We start from the raw sequence: 17651 nt of genomic DNA, 5'->3' as shown, positions 1-17651 counted from the left end.
CATATTAGACATACAGATAATGTAGGAAGTAAATTTTCATTCGGACGCTTTCTGCCTTGAACCGAACTGTTTTTCCTTGCAAATTAGATATATATTTATATTTATGTTTTTATGATATTATAACATCTGAGCGCAGATGCCATCTAAAATGAATAGCGGGTGTTTGTGGGATTTGTAGTCCTTTTGGTACAGGGTATAGAGTATAATGTCAGTGGAAATAACCAGGCTACAGAAACGCTGTTCGAAATGTTTCAGAAACCCAACATGTGGCAAATTATAGATATTGCATAAAAGATGGACAGATTACTATAAATATCATAAAAGCGAGCCGTAAAAGTGTTTAAAGGATAATACTAATCTGACGTCATTACAGACTATATCCTATATTAAAATAAAATTAAAATAATTAATAACAATAATTAAAATAAAAATAACAACAGGAACAACAACAATAACAATAATAATAATAATAATTGTTATTATTATTACTTTATTATTTCAGGATGTAGTATGTGGTGACGTCAGGTTAGTAATAAATACTACTACTAATTATAATTGTTGTTATTATTATTATTATTGCTGTTGTTGTTTTTTATTATTATTAGTTAGATAGTTTTAAAAAGCTGATGTTTTAGTGTGTTTGTATTTAAGCTATTACTTGAACAGGGTTTTAATCTAAAAATGTTGATTAGTCCTGTTGATCCATAATATAATCTTGCATCTGAAGTGGTTTTTTTTTGCAACCAGGGACCCCTTTAACTGCTCAAAAAAAAATCTACAGAACGTGTTTTTTGTTTTTAATGAATATAATCCAGCTATGCCCTTTTTTTTTAAATGTGTACAATAATATTTCCTGAATATTTATTGAAGTCAGAGAGGTTTTTTCTATTTCTGAACTTTCCACTCATAGAACACTTTTCTTAAATTAAAATTATTACATTCTAATGAACATTACTTAGAGGCATAATAACTTTGATAACAGTAAGTTGTGATTTCCACGTCTGTAACAAAATGTGAAAAATCAGGGACTATGCTTTTCCGGACTCTCGGGGTCCCTGGATCCCATTTGGTTTAAATTTCTGCCAGCTGTTAGATGGATTATGGAAAAATAAAATTGTGATTTTTTTTTTCACCAGTAAGGGGGAGAAAATTATGAATAATAATTAATCTCATTTTTGAGTAACATTGGTGCTTACACTGTTCACTTATTTTTAGGCAAATCCTGGTGAACACTCAGTGGACACTGAGTCTTAAAATAGTGCCCTAGTCCTTATTTCCTACAAATGGCAAAGCGCACTATGGTCATTCTGTATTCTTTAGGATAAATCCATGTGTTGTATATAATTATATACAGTATATAATATGTTGTATATATTGCATACAGTGTATGTGTAAAAAGTGAGATTTTATGAGCACACTGGATTTTACCTTTTAGGATTTTTGCTTTTAGGACACGGCTACAAAAAGCCAAACTGCAGAAAATAGTGCAGTGTGTAGTAAACAGGGTACAATCTTGGCTGTACAAAGAATTAATCCCAGGTCAGAGTTTTAATGAGAGGTTTTAATCGCTGATTTGTTAAGCCATGATTAAAATTAAGCAGTACAACACAAATGAAAGTAAAAGTAAAACAAAACTCTGCTTAATCTAATCCTTGTTGGTGCTGCTCACCCCCAAGTGTTTATCTGAATTAAATTTGTGATTTAACGTGTCACTGTATCTCATGTCGTTCCCTTCTCCCACACTTTTCTTCCTTCTATGATCCTATGATGAAAACAAAAATTTTAAAAACCCTTATACTTAATTAATTTTATACACATCTTTATTAATTGAATTCATATTTGCTAAGATATGCTTTTTTCCAAGCGGGTTTTGAAGCATAAAAAAAATCAGAATGAAAACAGTGATGACAGTTTGTCCTCCCTTCAAACATTCCGAGAAATATGAGACGGGAAAATAGACATCAGGGGCTTTCATGGTCTTCCCTTCTTATAACACGTAATGGCCGATTGAACTTTTTTTTTTTTAAAGATTTTAATATATTATATTATATTCCTATATCGATAGTTTGAAAAATAAAAGCTGACATGTCAGTCTCATTAATTCACAAAAGTATTCACACGCAATAGCTCGGTATATTTGGATAGAATAGATATGTACACATAAATAACAATGATATTTACATGCAGTCGACTGCCCCTTTGTCTCTACCAAGAACACAGCAGGACACAACAGAATTACATAGCAGCAAATGTGGCCAAAGACAGTAGAGGGGTGGTGTCCATCTAAAGCTTTGTAGATTATGTCTCACTTAACACCCAGTGTCATAAAGCTACCAAAAAAAATGTCACAAATCTGGTCACATGATACAAAAAAAAAATCGTATGATTATAATTGTGTATGTGACAGATATTACAGCAGTGTAGTTTTTAGTTTTTAAGATTAAATTAGTATTAGGCATGTGCTCATAATACTTTGTTAAAAATCACCATATTTATCTCAGTTCTTATTATAGTTTACAGTTCTATTATTAATCAGGAGGTGCTGATGGATATAGGCCTGAAAAGATGAATCACTATCAAATTAGAACTGACACATTTTCCAATCCAACCCACTGATATATGTTCATATATATATCCTGTGAATACTTGTGATGTTTACTGAAAGTTTGACATTTTTGTAAAGTCAGGTGACTCAATCACAGTCACTATTTCCACCTTAAAGTGTAGAGAGAATAACTACAAATGAAACTGTTTTTAACAGTCTTTTCAATTATTTAAAGCAGAAAAAAGTCTGATCAATATCAGGTATTGGTCACAGCTCTGATATCAGACTGGTATTGTATCAAATTTCAAAAAGCGTGTGCATCGTTATGGCTGGGCAATATGACCATTTGATATTGATATTGCAATACATTACAATTATTGTAAAATAAATTACAAATAAATTGCAATAACCTTTCGGATAATATCATGGGCATCATCAGAACTTTTATAACATCCATCATTACTCACGAATTATTGAAAGCATTTTGTAAGTTTGATTTTGTTCGATAAAATTTTTTTCTAGACACTGGTTAAAAAAAATGGTATACTGATGTTTATGTATTGAAAGCTGAGGCATTACAACTTGGCTTTAAATTTTTTCAATATGATTTTTATGCTTCTTTTTGGTTGTGAGGTTGAATTAAAGTTTCAATTTAATCAAATTCATTTTTAAAATAAACAGAAAAAGTAGAACTTGGCTTTTGTTGGCACAAGACTATTCTAATTCTATCCTAATTAAGTTTCGACTCACCATGGGCTGCTCTGTCGTTTCTTGACTTGATTGGCTGAACGACTGTATCTGTGCTTGTTTGCTTAAATGTAGCACTTTACTGGAATTTGAATCTGAATTTGATTAACTGAATTTGAAATGCATCATGCCACCAAAATCAGAATGTTCGTTGTAGATATCTGATTATTTTAAAACTGAATTTTAAATTGAATTTGAGTTTACTTGTTGAACGGCATAACAAACAAATTAAAACAAACTCAGTTTGGTTTAAATTTAAGTTCAAAACCTGATGTACAGTAATTCCAAAGAAAACATAAAATGACAGATTTACAAAATTTAAGTTCAAAACCAGATATCGATGAATAAATGTGGCATTTTTTAACAAACCTAAATATTTTGATGTATACTTATAATGTAAAATATATCGTGAAGTATCGTGATATGATATTTTGGCCATATCACCCGCCCATGGTGCGCCAACTGATCAAACTTTCATGCTGTGAACCAAGGCAGAATGAAAGTGTGGTGATAGTAATAAGTTACCATGATGGCACTATCATGCGTGTTGAATATAATGGTGTATTGTATTACATGTTATTAGCACATGCCCAATTGGCATGTAGCCTACATTATTTCAGGTGTATTTTGTTATATGGAGCATATAAAGCCACTCTGGGCTTTATCTAATATCCTGAATCTTTTACTGTGCCTATTTTTGCTATTCGACACCAAAAGTGATACCTGAGTGATTTCTTTTGTAGATTAACTCATTTATACTATTTCTCATAAATATTACAACAAAAAAACACTTATAGTAGCTTTTTTGCCAGTAATAGCATTAATAATAAGTGGGCAAACAGGGTATCAGTGACCATTCATTAATAAAAGAATAATATAAAATAATTAGTTGGACCCATGGTCGTCATGCTTTAGGATGATGATGTAGGCTTTGTGACAAAAGGTGTTACTGTTTTTTTTGTTTTTTGTTTAATGCTACCACTTTTCCACCTCCATCTTCTCTTCACCACCGGTGGTAAATATATCTAAACCATCTGAATCCACACTACACAGTCGCACTACCTATTCCCCATCGCAACCACACGAGTCACATTTCAGTCTTTATATCCCACTCAGATATGGCAACGAAGCCTGTGTACACGGCGTACTTACTTCAAAACATCACTTCAATCTACTGCATATTATATATTTTCTTAAGTCAAATATTCTAAATGATACTTTCAGAAAGTATACATTGACACATATTCTTTTTTGGAAGAAGGTAAGGTCCCACTTAAACGGACTCATTAGTTCATTAGCGGTGGACGGACCGTGCTTCAGAAGTGCACCCTTCTCCGACCATGCGCTATTCTAATTGCCCTCTTAGCACTTTTTTCTTTCTTAATTTTTTTTTGGCTCAGCCGCTGACTCCTCCACTAACTAGCAGCTTCATAAACCAAACATCACTCAGCAGATGCTGTTCATCAAAAACACACACCTCTCTTAAAAAGAAACATTGTCTGAGACCAAAGCAAAGTGCATTAAACTATTTGTTTTTTTTTTGTTTGTTTTTTTCAATACCTCTCGCTCGCTCTCTAATATATTCTACACTGTTTCAGAAACATGGAATACAAAGGTGAAAAGCAGAAATGTTCTGGTAATACGGTTTCGAGTCAAATGACCACGTGTCGGTCCTCCGCCGCTGCTTTCGCTATCAGAGCAGGAGGGTTGAGGCACGCTCCTATACAACACACCAGGTCTTGGAGTCCACTGGTAATCACTATTGCGACTACGTCCACTATGAGGGAACTCGAGACCAGCAACGCCTCTTAAATATTTGGTCCTTCATTTTGGAAAAAAAAACACACACTGGTGTGGTATGGACAAGCACCATAGACAGGAAGAGCATCAGATCTCTCCCTGTAGCTTCTAATTAAGATTTTTTTTAAAAAAGAGTCTCTTCAGCTAATATGGATGCTATTCTATATATTCTTTATTTTGTTTGCTGTAGGGTTTGGAGAAATGTTATTTAAAGGAGCAGATTTGTAATTTGTTCAGCCCTGTGGTTGCTGCCTGTGATGTGAAATGCACTTGCAGTGAAAATATTAGAAAACATTCCTCTCCCCACCAGCCCATTATGTTTAGGCCTCGTCTGTCTTCTTTGAAGGGATAGTGGTGGAGTAAAGTAGCTCTGTTCCAGCGGGGGGAATTAAACTCATTTCCAGGCCGGAAAATTTTAAACAAACCAAAGTGAAGAAACTAGCCACATGTACTCCATGGCAATATTGCAAATCACAGTTTTTCTTTGAAAGTATATGCTTATAGATTTAGTTTACAAAACTGCACCTTTAAATAATATCAGTTGTGTTTTTAAAGTTTAACTTGAGATCTGTCGATATAGATTTATATTGTGAAATATTTGTTATCATGAACCGTGCATTGAGAGCTAGCTTACAACAGTCTAGCCTTAAATATGAATTATTAATGCCTGATCCCTTATCCCCTGAGTGTTCGATCTACTCATGTTCCTCTTGGCTACAGACTCAGGGCCAGCTCTTCCTACACCCCCTCCACCCAAACCAACACCTTTTAGGATCCAGAGCTTTTCCTAGGTCAGTCATAAGGCCACACAAACATATTACTTAGCAACTTGCACCCCTCAACCCTGACGTCTGCCTCACTCAGCAGGGCATCCTTGGACTGTCCTCAGAAGTTATAGACATGACGTTTTTGTTTCAGGAGGGTTTGTACTTAACGCTATTGTAACTGGTGCTCTAAGTGTTTCTTTTTTTTTTTATACTGCATCAAAGAGGTCACATTTTCTGGCATCATATCTCTGTTGACTCGATCCTCTCCAGACGAGTGGGAACGGGCCACGGGGGCGCCAGCTGGTGCAGGGCAGGCACCTTTTTCTCCTCGACCGGGGGAGTCGGGGAGGTGATTGACACGGCCACAGGCGCTGTTGTGGGCACCTCAAGACTAGCGGAGGGAGGCGGCGAAGTTGGTGTTGCCGGCGATACCAGGATCGGAGTGGCCAGCTGGGCCCCGAGCTGGTCGACGCGCTCTTCCAGTGCCTGGTTCTTCTGCAGCATCTCTACATAGCTGAGCTGCAGCTGTGCCTGGTACTTGAGCACACGCTCTTTTTCTCCCTGCCAGGTTTGGCGCTCGTGGGCGAAGGTGAGTGCCTGGCGCTCACGCTGCTGCCGCTCCAGACGCAGCTCCCCCTGGAGTAGCTCCAGTTGGCGCCGCAGGTCACCTGCTTCCTGCCGCTGCACCTTGGAATCATCGCTCTGCAGGCTGAGCAGTGGGTCCGGGGCGGGCAGTGCAGGCAAAGGGGGGAGTGAGGGCACAGGAGGAAGTGAGGGCACAGAGGGCAGCGACGAGAGAGGGGGCAACGAGGTGGGCGTCTCTGGTGGGCTCAGGGGCGAGAGGAGGCGTTCCCGGCTCCGAGACAGCACCAGCTGACCCATATCGGCCAAGCTGGATTCAGTGGTGCGAGTGCTAGTGGTGTTGCTAAGCTCACTCAGGGCTTTCTTCAGCCCGGCCACCTCTGTCTCAAATGCACTCAGCTTGTCTCTCAGGACGGTCACCTATAGGGTAAGACAAAATTAGAGACAGAGAGCCGGTGTGAACGAATGAGAGGAAAAGACTGAGCAAAAGGGCTAAGTAATGACTTCAATTAGTTACCTGACTCAAGTGTACAGACTTTTTTGAATGCTGTGAGCAGAAAAAAAAACTTATTTTTCTATACAAGGAAAAAAAAAAAAAGTCAGTATTGGCACCAACTAGCTTAATATTTTATATTTTGCCAGATTAACAAATTAGCATATGGGTTCAAATATTGGATACAAAAGAGGTGTGTACTAGCATAGTGCAATGCAACTAAATTTAGCCAGCGATATGAAATGCTAGTTTTGGAAGTTAATATTTCATGTAACATGCTTAGATGAGTGTTTGGTTGTATGTAATTTCTGTATTTACGAATCCTAAGGTAGACTGAAACCTTATTATTAAAATTTGAATTCCAATAACTGAATTATATAGTTGCAGTAAGACATGTTACATTTCAGTCCAACAATAATCTTATCCAATCAAGAGGAAAAAATAGCTGATGAGCTGAATCTGGATTTCTAGACACGGAAAAACACTACACAGGATGTAGTTCAATGACTGTCCAGTGCTGGAGTTGGGCTGCCCTGCACTTTTTGCAGAGATGAAACTGTTACATCATGAAAGTCTTGGTAATGAGTGCATATCTTGAGTTGTATTAGGGGAAGGAAAATGAAAATAGGGACTTTAAGGCTACAGTGACTGAGAAAAAAAAAAAGTTTCTGCGCATGTGCTGCTTCCCATAGCTGGCTGGTCTACTAGACAACAAACACCATTTTGACATGGTTGGTACATCAAGAAGCTAGGATGAGTTACTTGTGTGTTGAAATAGACTTTTTCACTCATGATAACAAATCTATCCTTTCAAAGAATTTAGAGTATATTAGAGTATAGTAGAGTATACTAGATAAAGACATTGGCTAATTTGACTAATTATGCCATTTGCTTCTGACAGTCCCAGTGAGATAACAGATGCATCCATTTTTGAGATTAGTTTATCTTCTTGATGTATTTTTGCATTGTAAGTTTTTTCATAGTCAACACAAATTGTAGAATGGTTTGCGTATGTTAGAGTTTTTGTGTAGTGATGTTAATGGCTATGGTATGAGCAGGTTTATTTCTGGTCATCGTAGCCGTTCCCTATAGCTGTCCCTGCCTAGCAGTTGAGGAGCAGGACTACAAAACACATCTCTACAGTGTAACGTAGGACACAAACCTAACAGGTTGAAAAAATATAACAAAACTGATGTAACAGGCACTGACCCAATACCTCTGTCCCCGTCCACTGCCTCATCTTTATGCAATGATGCATGAAATTTATTTTAAAAAATACTGTTTTTTCAGTGTACGGATATTCAGGCAGAGCCCTTATAAGGGCTGGTTTGGGTTAAGTCAGCACCTCGGCCAGCATGGCCTGCAGTTCTGCCTCGCAGCGCTCCAGTTCCAGTGTCTTGGTGCAGAAGGACTCCTTCAGGCTGATCTCGGCCTGCTCCCGCTCCCTCAGCTGGGCGTTCAGCTCCTTCAGCTGATTCCTCAGGGCCACCATCTCTCCAGCACGCTGGGTCACCTCGCCCTGGCTCTCCCTCAGCTGTTGTTTCAGCAAGGAGATCTCACCTGCCTTCTGACACACCTGAAGAGCAAGCAGAGCGAATGATGGCCATACGAGTGCGCTCCAGCTCACAGCTGTTAAAATTTAGTAAAAGGGGCCTAAATGGGGAAAAAAAAGCACATGAGGTATGCTGGCCATGCCACCAGAAAGCTGTTACTGGTAACAGTGACTATTAGAGAGAGGTTACTAATTAACTGACAGCCTCAAGTGGGCCATTAAAAATTTTAATGGGTCAGACCAGGCCATGGGCAACTCATTAAACAGGTCTAGTGTGACATATCAGGGTTAACTAGTGCTAATAGCTCACATTAACTTGCTGTCACTAAAGTCAGGATACTGGGAGACTCAGTCTCAGACACTCCATCCACAGGATATGGAGCATCTGAAATCTTCTGTACACTTTTCTGTCCACAACCTTTAGGATCTTGAAGACTGCAGTCTGACTGGCGCTTTACACTTCCAGTTAGAAAACGAACACTGTGACATCCTGAGCTTTCCAGAGCAAGTTCATGGAAAATGTTTATGAAATCTCAGGTATAAATGTTATTAAAGAGTTGTGTGTGAAGCAGTTAGTGGTGAGTAAATGATAGTACTGTGTGTAACAGCAATGATACAGGAATCTGAGACTTATTTGGCAAATGAATGTGGTTAAAATTTTATCAGGATACAATCCAGAACCAACATGCATGAAATGTTATAAATGGGGTCACTGATGAGATGTACCAGACTGCCTAGCAAAGCTAGTGGTCTGGTTTGTGGACCACTAACTAGGTTACTTGCTGAATATAAAGGTTCAGGCTTCTTATAACAGCTTAGTGAATGTTGACACTTGTTTGTTATAAATGTTCAGCAATTCCAGCAATTTGGCCCATTAAAAAAAAATGATAGACAGTGATGAGAATAACTGTAAGACACTGGACATTTTGCATGAACATTTGCATTACATTACCAATTCAGCTACCATCGGCCAACAACTAGTGATTATGCTATCAACAGCAAATTATTATCTAGATTATAATGATTATTTACCAAGCATCAGGTGCTGGTATTTTATTACACCAGCATGTTATGGGACAATTGTAGAAGAACCAGTAAATAACAACTAGTGATTATGCTAACATCACCAAATTATTATCTAGATTTTAAAATCCAATTTTGTATGAAGGATCCTATAATCCTCTTTGGACGATGACAAAACTAAATAAATGTCCTAGTATATCATGGCCAATTTATAATTTGAAGTAGCCTTAAATGTTCCCTTAAATGAATAAAAAAAAGTTTGGCCAAAGATAAAATTTTCAAAAGGTTTCTCATTTAACTTTATTATTAACTACATTACACTTCTTGTTCAAAACCTAAGACATGTCTTGTCTGATGGATTACATTTGCGGTAAGGAGACCGCAAAGTTTTGAACAAAGTATTTCATTAATCTCTATTCCCTCACCTCCCACTTGGTCTCCTCCAGCTTGGGCAGGAGGTCAGCCTGCTCCTTCCTGTAGTCCAGGCACTTCTTCTCCAGCTCTTCACGCTGGGCCAGGAGCAGCGTCATCTCGTCCTGGAGCCTGCGCTTGTCCTGCTGCAGACGGCTGATCTGGGCCTGCAGGGCCTGCTGTGAACGCTGGGCGCGACGGGTCACCTGCTGTAGCCGTCCGGCATAGTTCTGCCTCAGTTCCTCCATTTCACGCTCCCACACCCGCTGCTTCTCCTCAAACACCTGCACGATTGCCGCCTCACTCTGATCCAGGTTCCGTCTCATATGGAGCACCTGGGAATGAGGAATGGGACAACACAGAAAGCATAATCAACGCAGGAACAATGCACATGGACTTTAATTTCTACACGGCTGAGCTATGATGAAATACCTCCATCCTCACCTCTTGCTCTCTTTCCCATAAGCGGTCCTCCAGGTCACGAATTACGTCATCGGAGGACGGCGATGGCCGCAAGGGCGCCGGCGCATCGCTCAAGTGGCTCAGGCGCTGATAAGACGACGAGCTCTTGCCCGAAGACGAGTGACCACTGTCAGAGGCACTCAGCCCATTCTGGTAGCCTGGTTTATCTGGCTTGTCCAGGCCGGTTGTTGCAGTACCCAGACGGTTGATGTGGCTGGTGGAGGCACTGAGGGGCCCAAGGGCCGGGGGAGGGCCATAGCCTGAGCCTGTACCTGCATACGTGGGCAGACTGGTCAGTGAATTCCTGCCAGAATCAGACAGGCTGCCCTGGCCTGCTCGGATACCTCCACCAGAGTGTGTTCCTCTGCTGTTAGGGGTTTCCTCATCCAGACGGATTCCCGAGGTGCCCTGGCCACCTCTCTCACCTGCACCGCTGCCCGATGTGCCCCCACCTGCACCCACACTGGCTTGAAGGGGGCACACGAGGTTTTGCATGGAATGAAAGCTCTTGGGCACCACAGGCTTGAAGGCGGAGGGACGGACCAGTGCGTCAGGGTCCTAAATAGGAAAGTAATGGCTTGTTCACCTGTTGTATTTGATTAAGTACAAATGTTTAAATTAGACATATAAAAGTACACAGAGCATGTTGTGGGAAAATTGTAGAAGAACCAATAAACAGTTTCTATTGCTATCTATGGAATGACATCATAATCTAGTCTCCAATACGTATTTCTATGGGCACAACATACATCAATGCATACCTTATAGTAAACAAAGTACCTGTGTGTACACTTCACTGCATTTTATACAAGTATGCAGAAGGAGTGTGGAACTTTAGTAAAAGATCAATCAGATGTATAAGTTACACCACACCAGATATGTCACCAAAATGAAATACCTTCCCCTCGGTGCTCAGGCCATGCTGTACCTGTGCTTGCTCCAGCTTGCCAGAGATGGGCAGGATGTTGGGAGGGTTGTGGTTGTCCGTCTTGGCTTTGCTCTTGTCCTTGTGCTGCTGCTGCGCTGGTGCTTGATGGCTGCTGTTCTTGTTTTCATTGTTGTTGTTGTTGAGGACTATACTGTTTCCACACAGATCTAGGCTCTCGCCTCGCCTGTGGCCTTGCTCCCTCCTCACAGGCCCATTGGAGAAAGAAGCATTTGAGAGCAGCCGCTCACCATTGACGGTGTGCTGCCGATTAGCATTATGAGAAGCGGCTGTGCGCTCGGAGTGCTCGTTGGCAGTGACGCCTGCTGTCTTGGTGGCCGGTGCTGGCAGCCGGTCAGCGCTGAAGCTGCGGTCATCCAGACGTCGGCGGACAGAGTTTGGGGGCAGCGCGGGCGCCAGGGGCCCGTTCGGGGTGGTCCGCGTGCCCACACTTCGCATGGTGATGGCCCGCTGGCTGGAGGCTCCACTGCCCACGCTGCCCATACCAGGAGCTCAGAGCCCCTCACTCAGCCGGCCACGGCGCCAATGGGCCGGGGCAGGCGAGGCAGCCGGGCTGGGCCGCAGGTACGCGCACTGCACAAAAGAAAAAAGGAAAAGGATCAGCACAAAAGAAAAAAGGAAATGGATCAGTGAAGCACACAGAAATAATTCAATGAAGACAAGAGGGTAAGCTGGTGATGCATCAAAAATCCTGCTATCAATTTGACATCATAGCTCCTATCCTCTTGATTTTGAACGTGAGTGTGAGACAAAGTACAGATTATGTGAGACGACATTAAATACAACAAAAATACATGAAGTTGCAATTTTTCTTTGACCAAACATTAAATTGTGCTTTTTTGGGTATATAATGCACTGTCATTACGTCATTGAGTCTACAAAGTCATTATATTATACCCTATGTAATGAGCAAACACAGTGAATAGGAAGTCTTCTGCAATTCATCCCAGCTTCAAGATGAATTGAATTTCATGTATGTGTGGGTAAAAAATATCAAATCAGGCATAATATCTCTAAGAAAGCCTGTTTGCTAAGAAAACCTGCTGTGATTTTACGTAAATGAACACAAATAAATAAATAAGTCTGAAAAATATGAAATTGTGAAATTAATAAATTTTCACATTACTTCTCAAAGCATCTAGAAATAAGTGAAATAAAAACTATACTACTGTTAAAGATTTCAATACCGCACTGTGCAACAGAAAAGCGTTTAAAAACAGAGATATTATCAGGATGCCTGGGTAGGAAGGCTAACTAAATGCACAGGTTCTACTGTATGACTGTGGCATAGGTTGGACTCGAATTTATGATCTCTCAAATAAAACAGCCAAACCATAGACATATGTTCTGCACAGCATCTAGTCTCAGCCTGACATCTTTTGCACACTTTTCTGGCCACTAGCTTCAGAATGTTGAAAGTTGCAATTTAATTCTCTGCACTTCCATGCATAGGCAATTTTCCATGTCAATGAGTTTCCACTGGGAAAAATTTTTGAATTCTGTGACACAAGCTTTTCGGGGGGAAAAGCTTTTACATTTTTTTTAGCTTTGATTGAAACATTAAACGTGGTTGACCATTTGCAGTGAAACACCCTCTTCCTGTGAAAGTAGCCAAGTACCAGACTCTCTGGGGAAAGACAGGGGTCTGGCTTGTGAGAATACTCAACACCTTTATTGAAATTTTACACCTCAATTTGATACACAGTATGCGTGTATTATAATATGCCTGTATGTACTTACTGATTTTCTTTTAAAATATAGACAATGAAGTATGTATATCTGTATTAGTTATTGTTGCATTTCAAGTGTAAATGACCCTTCACAGCAGTTCTTTCATGATTCAAGACAGTAGTAAAATGTAATTGTTTGTAACTGACAAAAGCATGTCAAGGCTTTATAATCTGTAATTCTCCCGGGGTCCAGACATTTCTCACTCTCGTAACTACACACCTTTCTTACTAGTGTCACTGTAGTAACTGAATAATGTCCTTTAAATAAATAAGTGAATAAAAATCTGAGACTTTAAGGCATACTGACAAACATGAATGAGCTGACTATATTACTATATTCACGCATAGCACGGAATGACTTCCATATCGTTTTTTATCATTAATATATGATCTTTAATTGCACAAAAAGGTTTCATCGACATGGTTTCCTACATTACCCACAATGCCTGTTTAACTTCATGCTAACAGCAGCACCAGTGGGATTTAGCCCTCGCTTCTGCTCTTCATAAAGGGAGCGACGCAGCAGTGCCTTAGTCCTGTAGTCTGTCCGGCTCTCTTGCCTCTTCATCTGTGCACTATGCTCAAACAGATCAGCTTCCAAAGCTTCAACTTTCATACTAATACCACCGTCAACACCATCGCACACATCATCTAGATCACTAACTAGCTGAGCTGAGTCTCTGCTTTAACTGTTGTATAGCTGCATTGCATTCTGGAACTTTGAGTCCAATGAACCGGTGTCTCCACTAATTCTACACTTGATTTCTCGTTAATATGGTGTTGAATATCACTGGAAAATTAAGAATTTCTTGCTCTTTTGTTTTTAGGAGCTAACAGCAAAACCTGAATGAGACTTTAAGATCGTTAAAGATTTATCTTATATTAAACACCATTGTAACTGTGCTAGCACTAGTTAATCCCCCTTGTGATGCCAATGCATCACATGTCAGAAATATTTCAGTATAAACCTATTTAGATATGTTATGTCACCTAGCAAGATTTACCTTCCTGGAATAATGGAATAATATAATGGAATATTTTAAAATGTCCTCAATAATATACTGAGTGTACTGAAAATCGCGGTATATTGTATAAGGTATTATGCATATTTATCTATACAAATAGATAAATGTAGACATAAAACTCACTATATGTGGTGCATATAGAAGCAGTGTAGTGATATGCAATGAGCTTTCTATGACTCATGTAACAAAGATGTGACTGAAATATAGAGAATGCACACACACACACACACACGTTACTGCTTTATAACACCTTGGCTGATAACCTACACTGAGGTTATTACAGTGCATGTGCCATCTTAGGAAGTGGTCGTGTCTGAGTGCAGTATCCTCGTTTATCCAGCAGGGGTCCTGCGTTGGATTGGCAGTGGCACGTGCCTCCACTACCTCTCTCTCTCTCTCTCTCTCTCTCTGCTACAGTCGCTCACTCACACGCATTACATCATCACTCCCATGCGCACACACACACACACACACCTCGATAATTCCCACCTCCGGATAATCTGAGACACTGTGATGATGATGATGATGATGATGCTTGCGATACACACGTACTGGTGGACATCAGACGTCTAATTGGCGTCGCAGAACAACATTCACCTGCTTTACTAAAGCATCTGTGATGCTGCAGAAGCAAACTTATAGGCTGCCATGATGCTTTCAGCCATGTCAGGTTGCTTGATGGTGGCTATGTCGCGGCACACAGTGCATTTGAGAGAGATAGACAGATGATCACAGATGGATGCAGGTTGTGGTGCTTGTGATGGTGAGATGGTTTGGCCTGCATCGAGAGACCAGAGGAGCTGCTGTGCTGTACTGCTCAGCTTTATTCCTCTCCAGGCCCTCCTGCGTGCCGTGCTCCTGCTCTGAGTCCATCAGATACACACGTATCCAACACCTGAACCTTTATGACATCCACTCCACATACACATATGCATTCGCAAACATGCAGCGTTTTGTCAGTGCATGTCAGTGCACACATCACACATCACAGTGCACCTTACAAAGGATCTACAGGCCTAGCAGTGAGACACATGCAGAGATAGATCAGGTGAGGTGGCTGTAATGTTTTCTCGCACAAATCTGCTCTACATCCTCAGAGCACAATGGAGAGACCCACTACGGATGATGCACGATCCAGCTCGCGCTGTTTTTATTCCCTGTCTGTCTTCTTTACGCGTTGCATAATTACATAACACGTTTGGGTCAAGCAAAAAAAAAAAAAAAAAAAAAAAAAAGCAAAACGCGTTAAACGCTGCGTTTCTGCACCCTGACCCCCCTCTCCCTCCCTTTCCTTTTTCTCCATCATATAAAATCCTGTCGTCTTTACTCGCAATCGAATAAGAAACCGTGATAAAAACGCGGACTCTCTCTCTCACTGTAGCGCTGTGTCTCTCTGCCGCGCGCGCGCGCCTCCCGTTAAACCAAAACGCAGCCGGTAAAGCAACATTATCAGCTTTTTTTTTTTTTTTTTTTGGAAGTGGGGGGGAGAGGGGGGTATTTAGGGCACCGAAGGAGGCTGAGAGAGCCGCAGGTACTTACTGGTCGCGCGACTCCTCTTCCTCTTCCTCTTCTACCGATGTCCGTGAGCGCGCGACTCTCCCGCCGCCGCTAGGTTAGGTTCCGCAGATTCCTGGGGAAACGGTAAAGGGTAGGGGGCGGGGGCAGAAAACGGAAAAGAAAAAAGCGCGGTGTGTACGCGCACAGTCTCTCTCTCTCTCTCTCTCTCTGTCTCTCTCTCTCTCTCTCAGTCACACACATACACACACTCTCTCACACACACTCGCACTCTCATACACACACACACACACACCCCGGAGCTGGAGGATGATGAGGTGATGGAGGTATAGGCTCGAGAGCGTCAGCTGTGTCACACACACCCACCGACGCCCCGCCCCCTTTTGGCGGACGACGGCTCCGCCCCCTTTCCCTCCCCCCCCCTTACCTAAAGCGCGTGCGTATTAATTTCTCTAGTCTCTTCCTAGCCTAATAGAGTGCTACCTCAGTTTGAAATGCCATACTAGCATACTGAATACCTCACCAGTAATGTTATATACCATGTAATACGTATTATATATATATGTATATGTATATATATATATATATATATATATAGTTTAATATATAGCAGAATATATATATAAAACTCTGTCTTGCTCTCTCTCTCTCTCTCTCTATATATATATATATATATATATATATATATTGTCAAAGATGCTATGATCTTTATGCTTGCCCATTTTTCCTGCTTCCAGCACATCTATTTCGAGAACTGACTGTTCACTTGCTGCCTAATATATCCCACCCCTGACAGATTCCACTGTAACAAGATAAAGTTATTCTCTTCACCTGTCAGTGGTTTTAATGTTATGGCTGATCGGTATATATTTAGTATTATAGAATTTGATAGGCTATACTACAGTCACGTGATCCCAAAATATCTTCGTTTGCTCTTTAAAATCAGAAATGATACAAGAAGGCGCCTACGGGTTTTCATGGAGACAAAAAAAAAAAAAAAAACACTTTACGCTTAATTCTGGAGCAGGCCTACAATGTAAATACCATAATAACACAACTTACATTAACCCTTTTTTCTTGGGTCAAGTATTATGCCAGCATAACAGGTTAAGAATTAAAGAGCATTTGAGGAAAAAATATTAAAGTTATATTTATTCCTTTGCTGATAACTGACATAGACACAACAACAAGTAAAAATGCAGACTAAAAAGCTGTTGAATTCTGCCTCTTAACTGGTTCATATCATTCCAAATGAATTGACCACTATTATTATAAAAACATGCCTATTTCTGTACTATAATCTCTACTACAGTTCAGTCTTTGTGGCATTGAATATGGCATGCATCCAAGCTGTAACAGAAAAGTGATATGACATTTTGAGTTCATAGTGCAGAGAACTTAAAGGAATACTCCAGCATTTTTAACCTAATGTTTATTTACTGCATCTATTGCATATCTGCTTTTACAACAGACAAGATTTTGGACACATTTCCCCATTCTGAGAGAAGAACAAATCTGTTTCCATGACTCCCACTCATAATAAAAGTCTAAGGGCAGGTGTCAAGAACTCGGCCAAGAAAATTATACAGCAGGGCGATACCATACAAAAGTAACACTATCCTAAAGCTTTATGGTATTTATGAGCCATCAGGTAAAACAAGGGCACTTTATATTTAAAAATATTTATAAAATAAAAATAGTTATTTTATGTAATTCTCATTATGTTGGTAATTTAAAACCACAAATTCCTCCTCCTAAATAATACAGCTTTAAAGTTTCATCTGAACAAAATGGATATATATTGTGAAATTATGTTTACTGCTGATACCTTTGCTGCACACACACACACACACACACACACACACCAGCTAACAACACAATCACAAGTAACAAGTGGAGGCAGGGGCAATAGCGATGACTGGAAGGTTGTGACTCACTCTCAGACATAAAGGAATCAAAGTGTACTTTTGCTTGTCTCTGGGGTGGTGCCGTCAAGGTATATCCTTTACATATGTACTGTGTATTTTTCACCTGGAAACATGAATTTAGTGTA

The 17651-nt window shown here is 40.2% G+C and overlaps 1 protein-coding gene across 3 annotated transcripts; it reads right to left on the bottom strand.

The window, feature by feature from the left end:
- Window positions 1–1802: 1802 nt before the first annotated feature.
- LOC113531556 (leucine zipper putative tumor suppressor 3) lies at window positions 1803–15932 on the bottom strand. 3 transcript variants are annotated; one of them, XM_034300734.2, is made up of 6 exons: window positions 15623–15929; window positions 11281–11901; window positions 10365–10940; window positions 9935–10255; window positions 8280–8510; window positions 1803–6861 (listed from the first exon to the last, which is right to left on the bottom strand). In XM_034300734.2, exons 2-6 carry the CDS (start codon window positions 11809–11811, stop codon window positions 6100–6102), a joined length of 2421 nt encoding a protein of 806 aa, XP_034156625.1. In that variant the 5' UTR covers window positions 11812–11901; window positions 15623–15929; the 3' UTR covers window positions 1803–6099. The 3 variants fall into 3 exon arrangements, with proteins under 3 accessions (XP_034156625.1, XP_034156626.1, XP_034156627.1); XM_034300735.2 differs by having other exon boundaries at window positions 11311–11901; window positions 15623–15928; XM_034300736.2 differs by lacking the exon at window positions 8280–8510 and having other exon boundaries at window positions 15623–15932.
- Between the last annotated feature and the right edge of the window lie 1719 nt (window positions 15933–17651).

This window comes from Pangasianodon hypophthalmus, chromosome 27 (genome assembly GCF_027358585.1).
Source record: "Pangasianodon hypophthalmus isolate fPanHyp1 chromosome 27, fPanHyp1.pri, whole genome shotgun sequence".
Taxonomy (NCBI): domain Eukaryota; kingdom Metazoa; phylum Chordata; class Actinopteri; order Siluriformes; family Pangasiidae; genus Pangasianodon; species Pangasianodon hypophthalmus.
Note: the sequence above shows the minus strand (reverse complement) of the source record. Positions and strands in the feature narration are given on the sequence as shown.

Bases quoted from the DNA above. Each gene is read 5' to 3' on its own strand.
- LOC113531556 (XM_034300734.2), bottom strand. From the start codon at position 11,811: ATGGGCAGCGTGGGCAGTGGAGCCTCCAGCCAGCGGGCCATCACCATG. The intron at 10,941-11,280 runs GTATTTCATTTT...TTTCCTATTTAG, and splicing joins GCCTGAGCACCGAGGGGAAG to GACCCTGACGCACTGGTCCG. The intron at 10,256-10,364 runs GTGAGGATGGAG...CCTCATTCCCAG, and splicing joins TATGGGAAAGAGAGCAAGAG to GTGCTCCATATGAGACGGAA.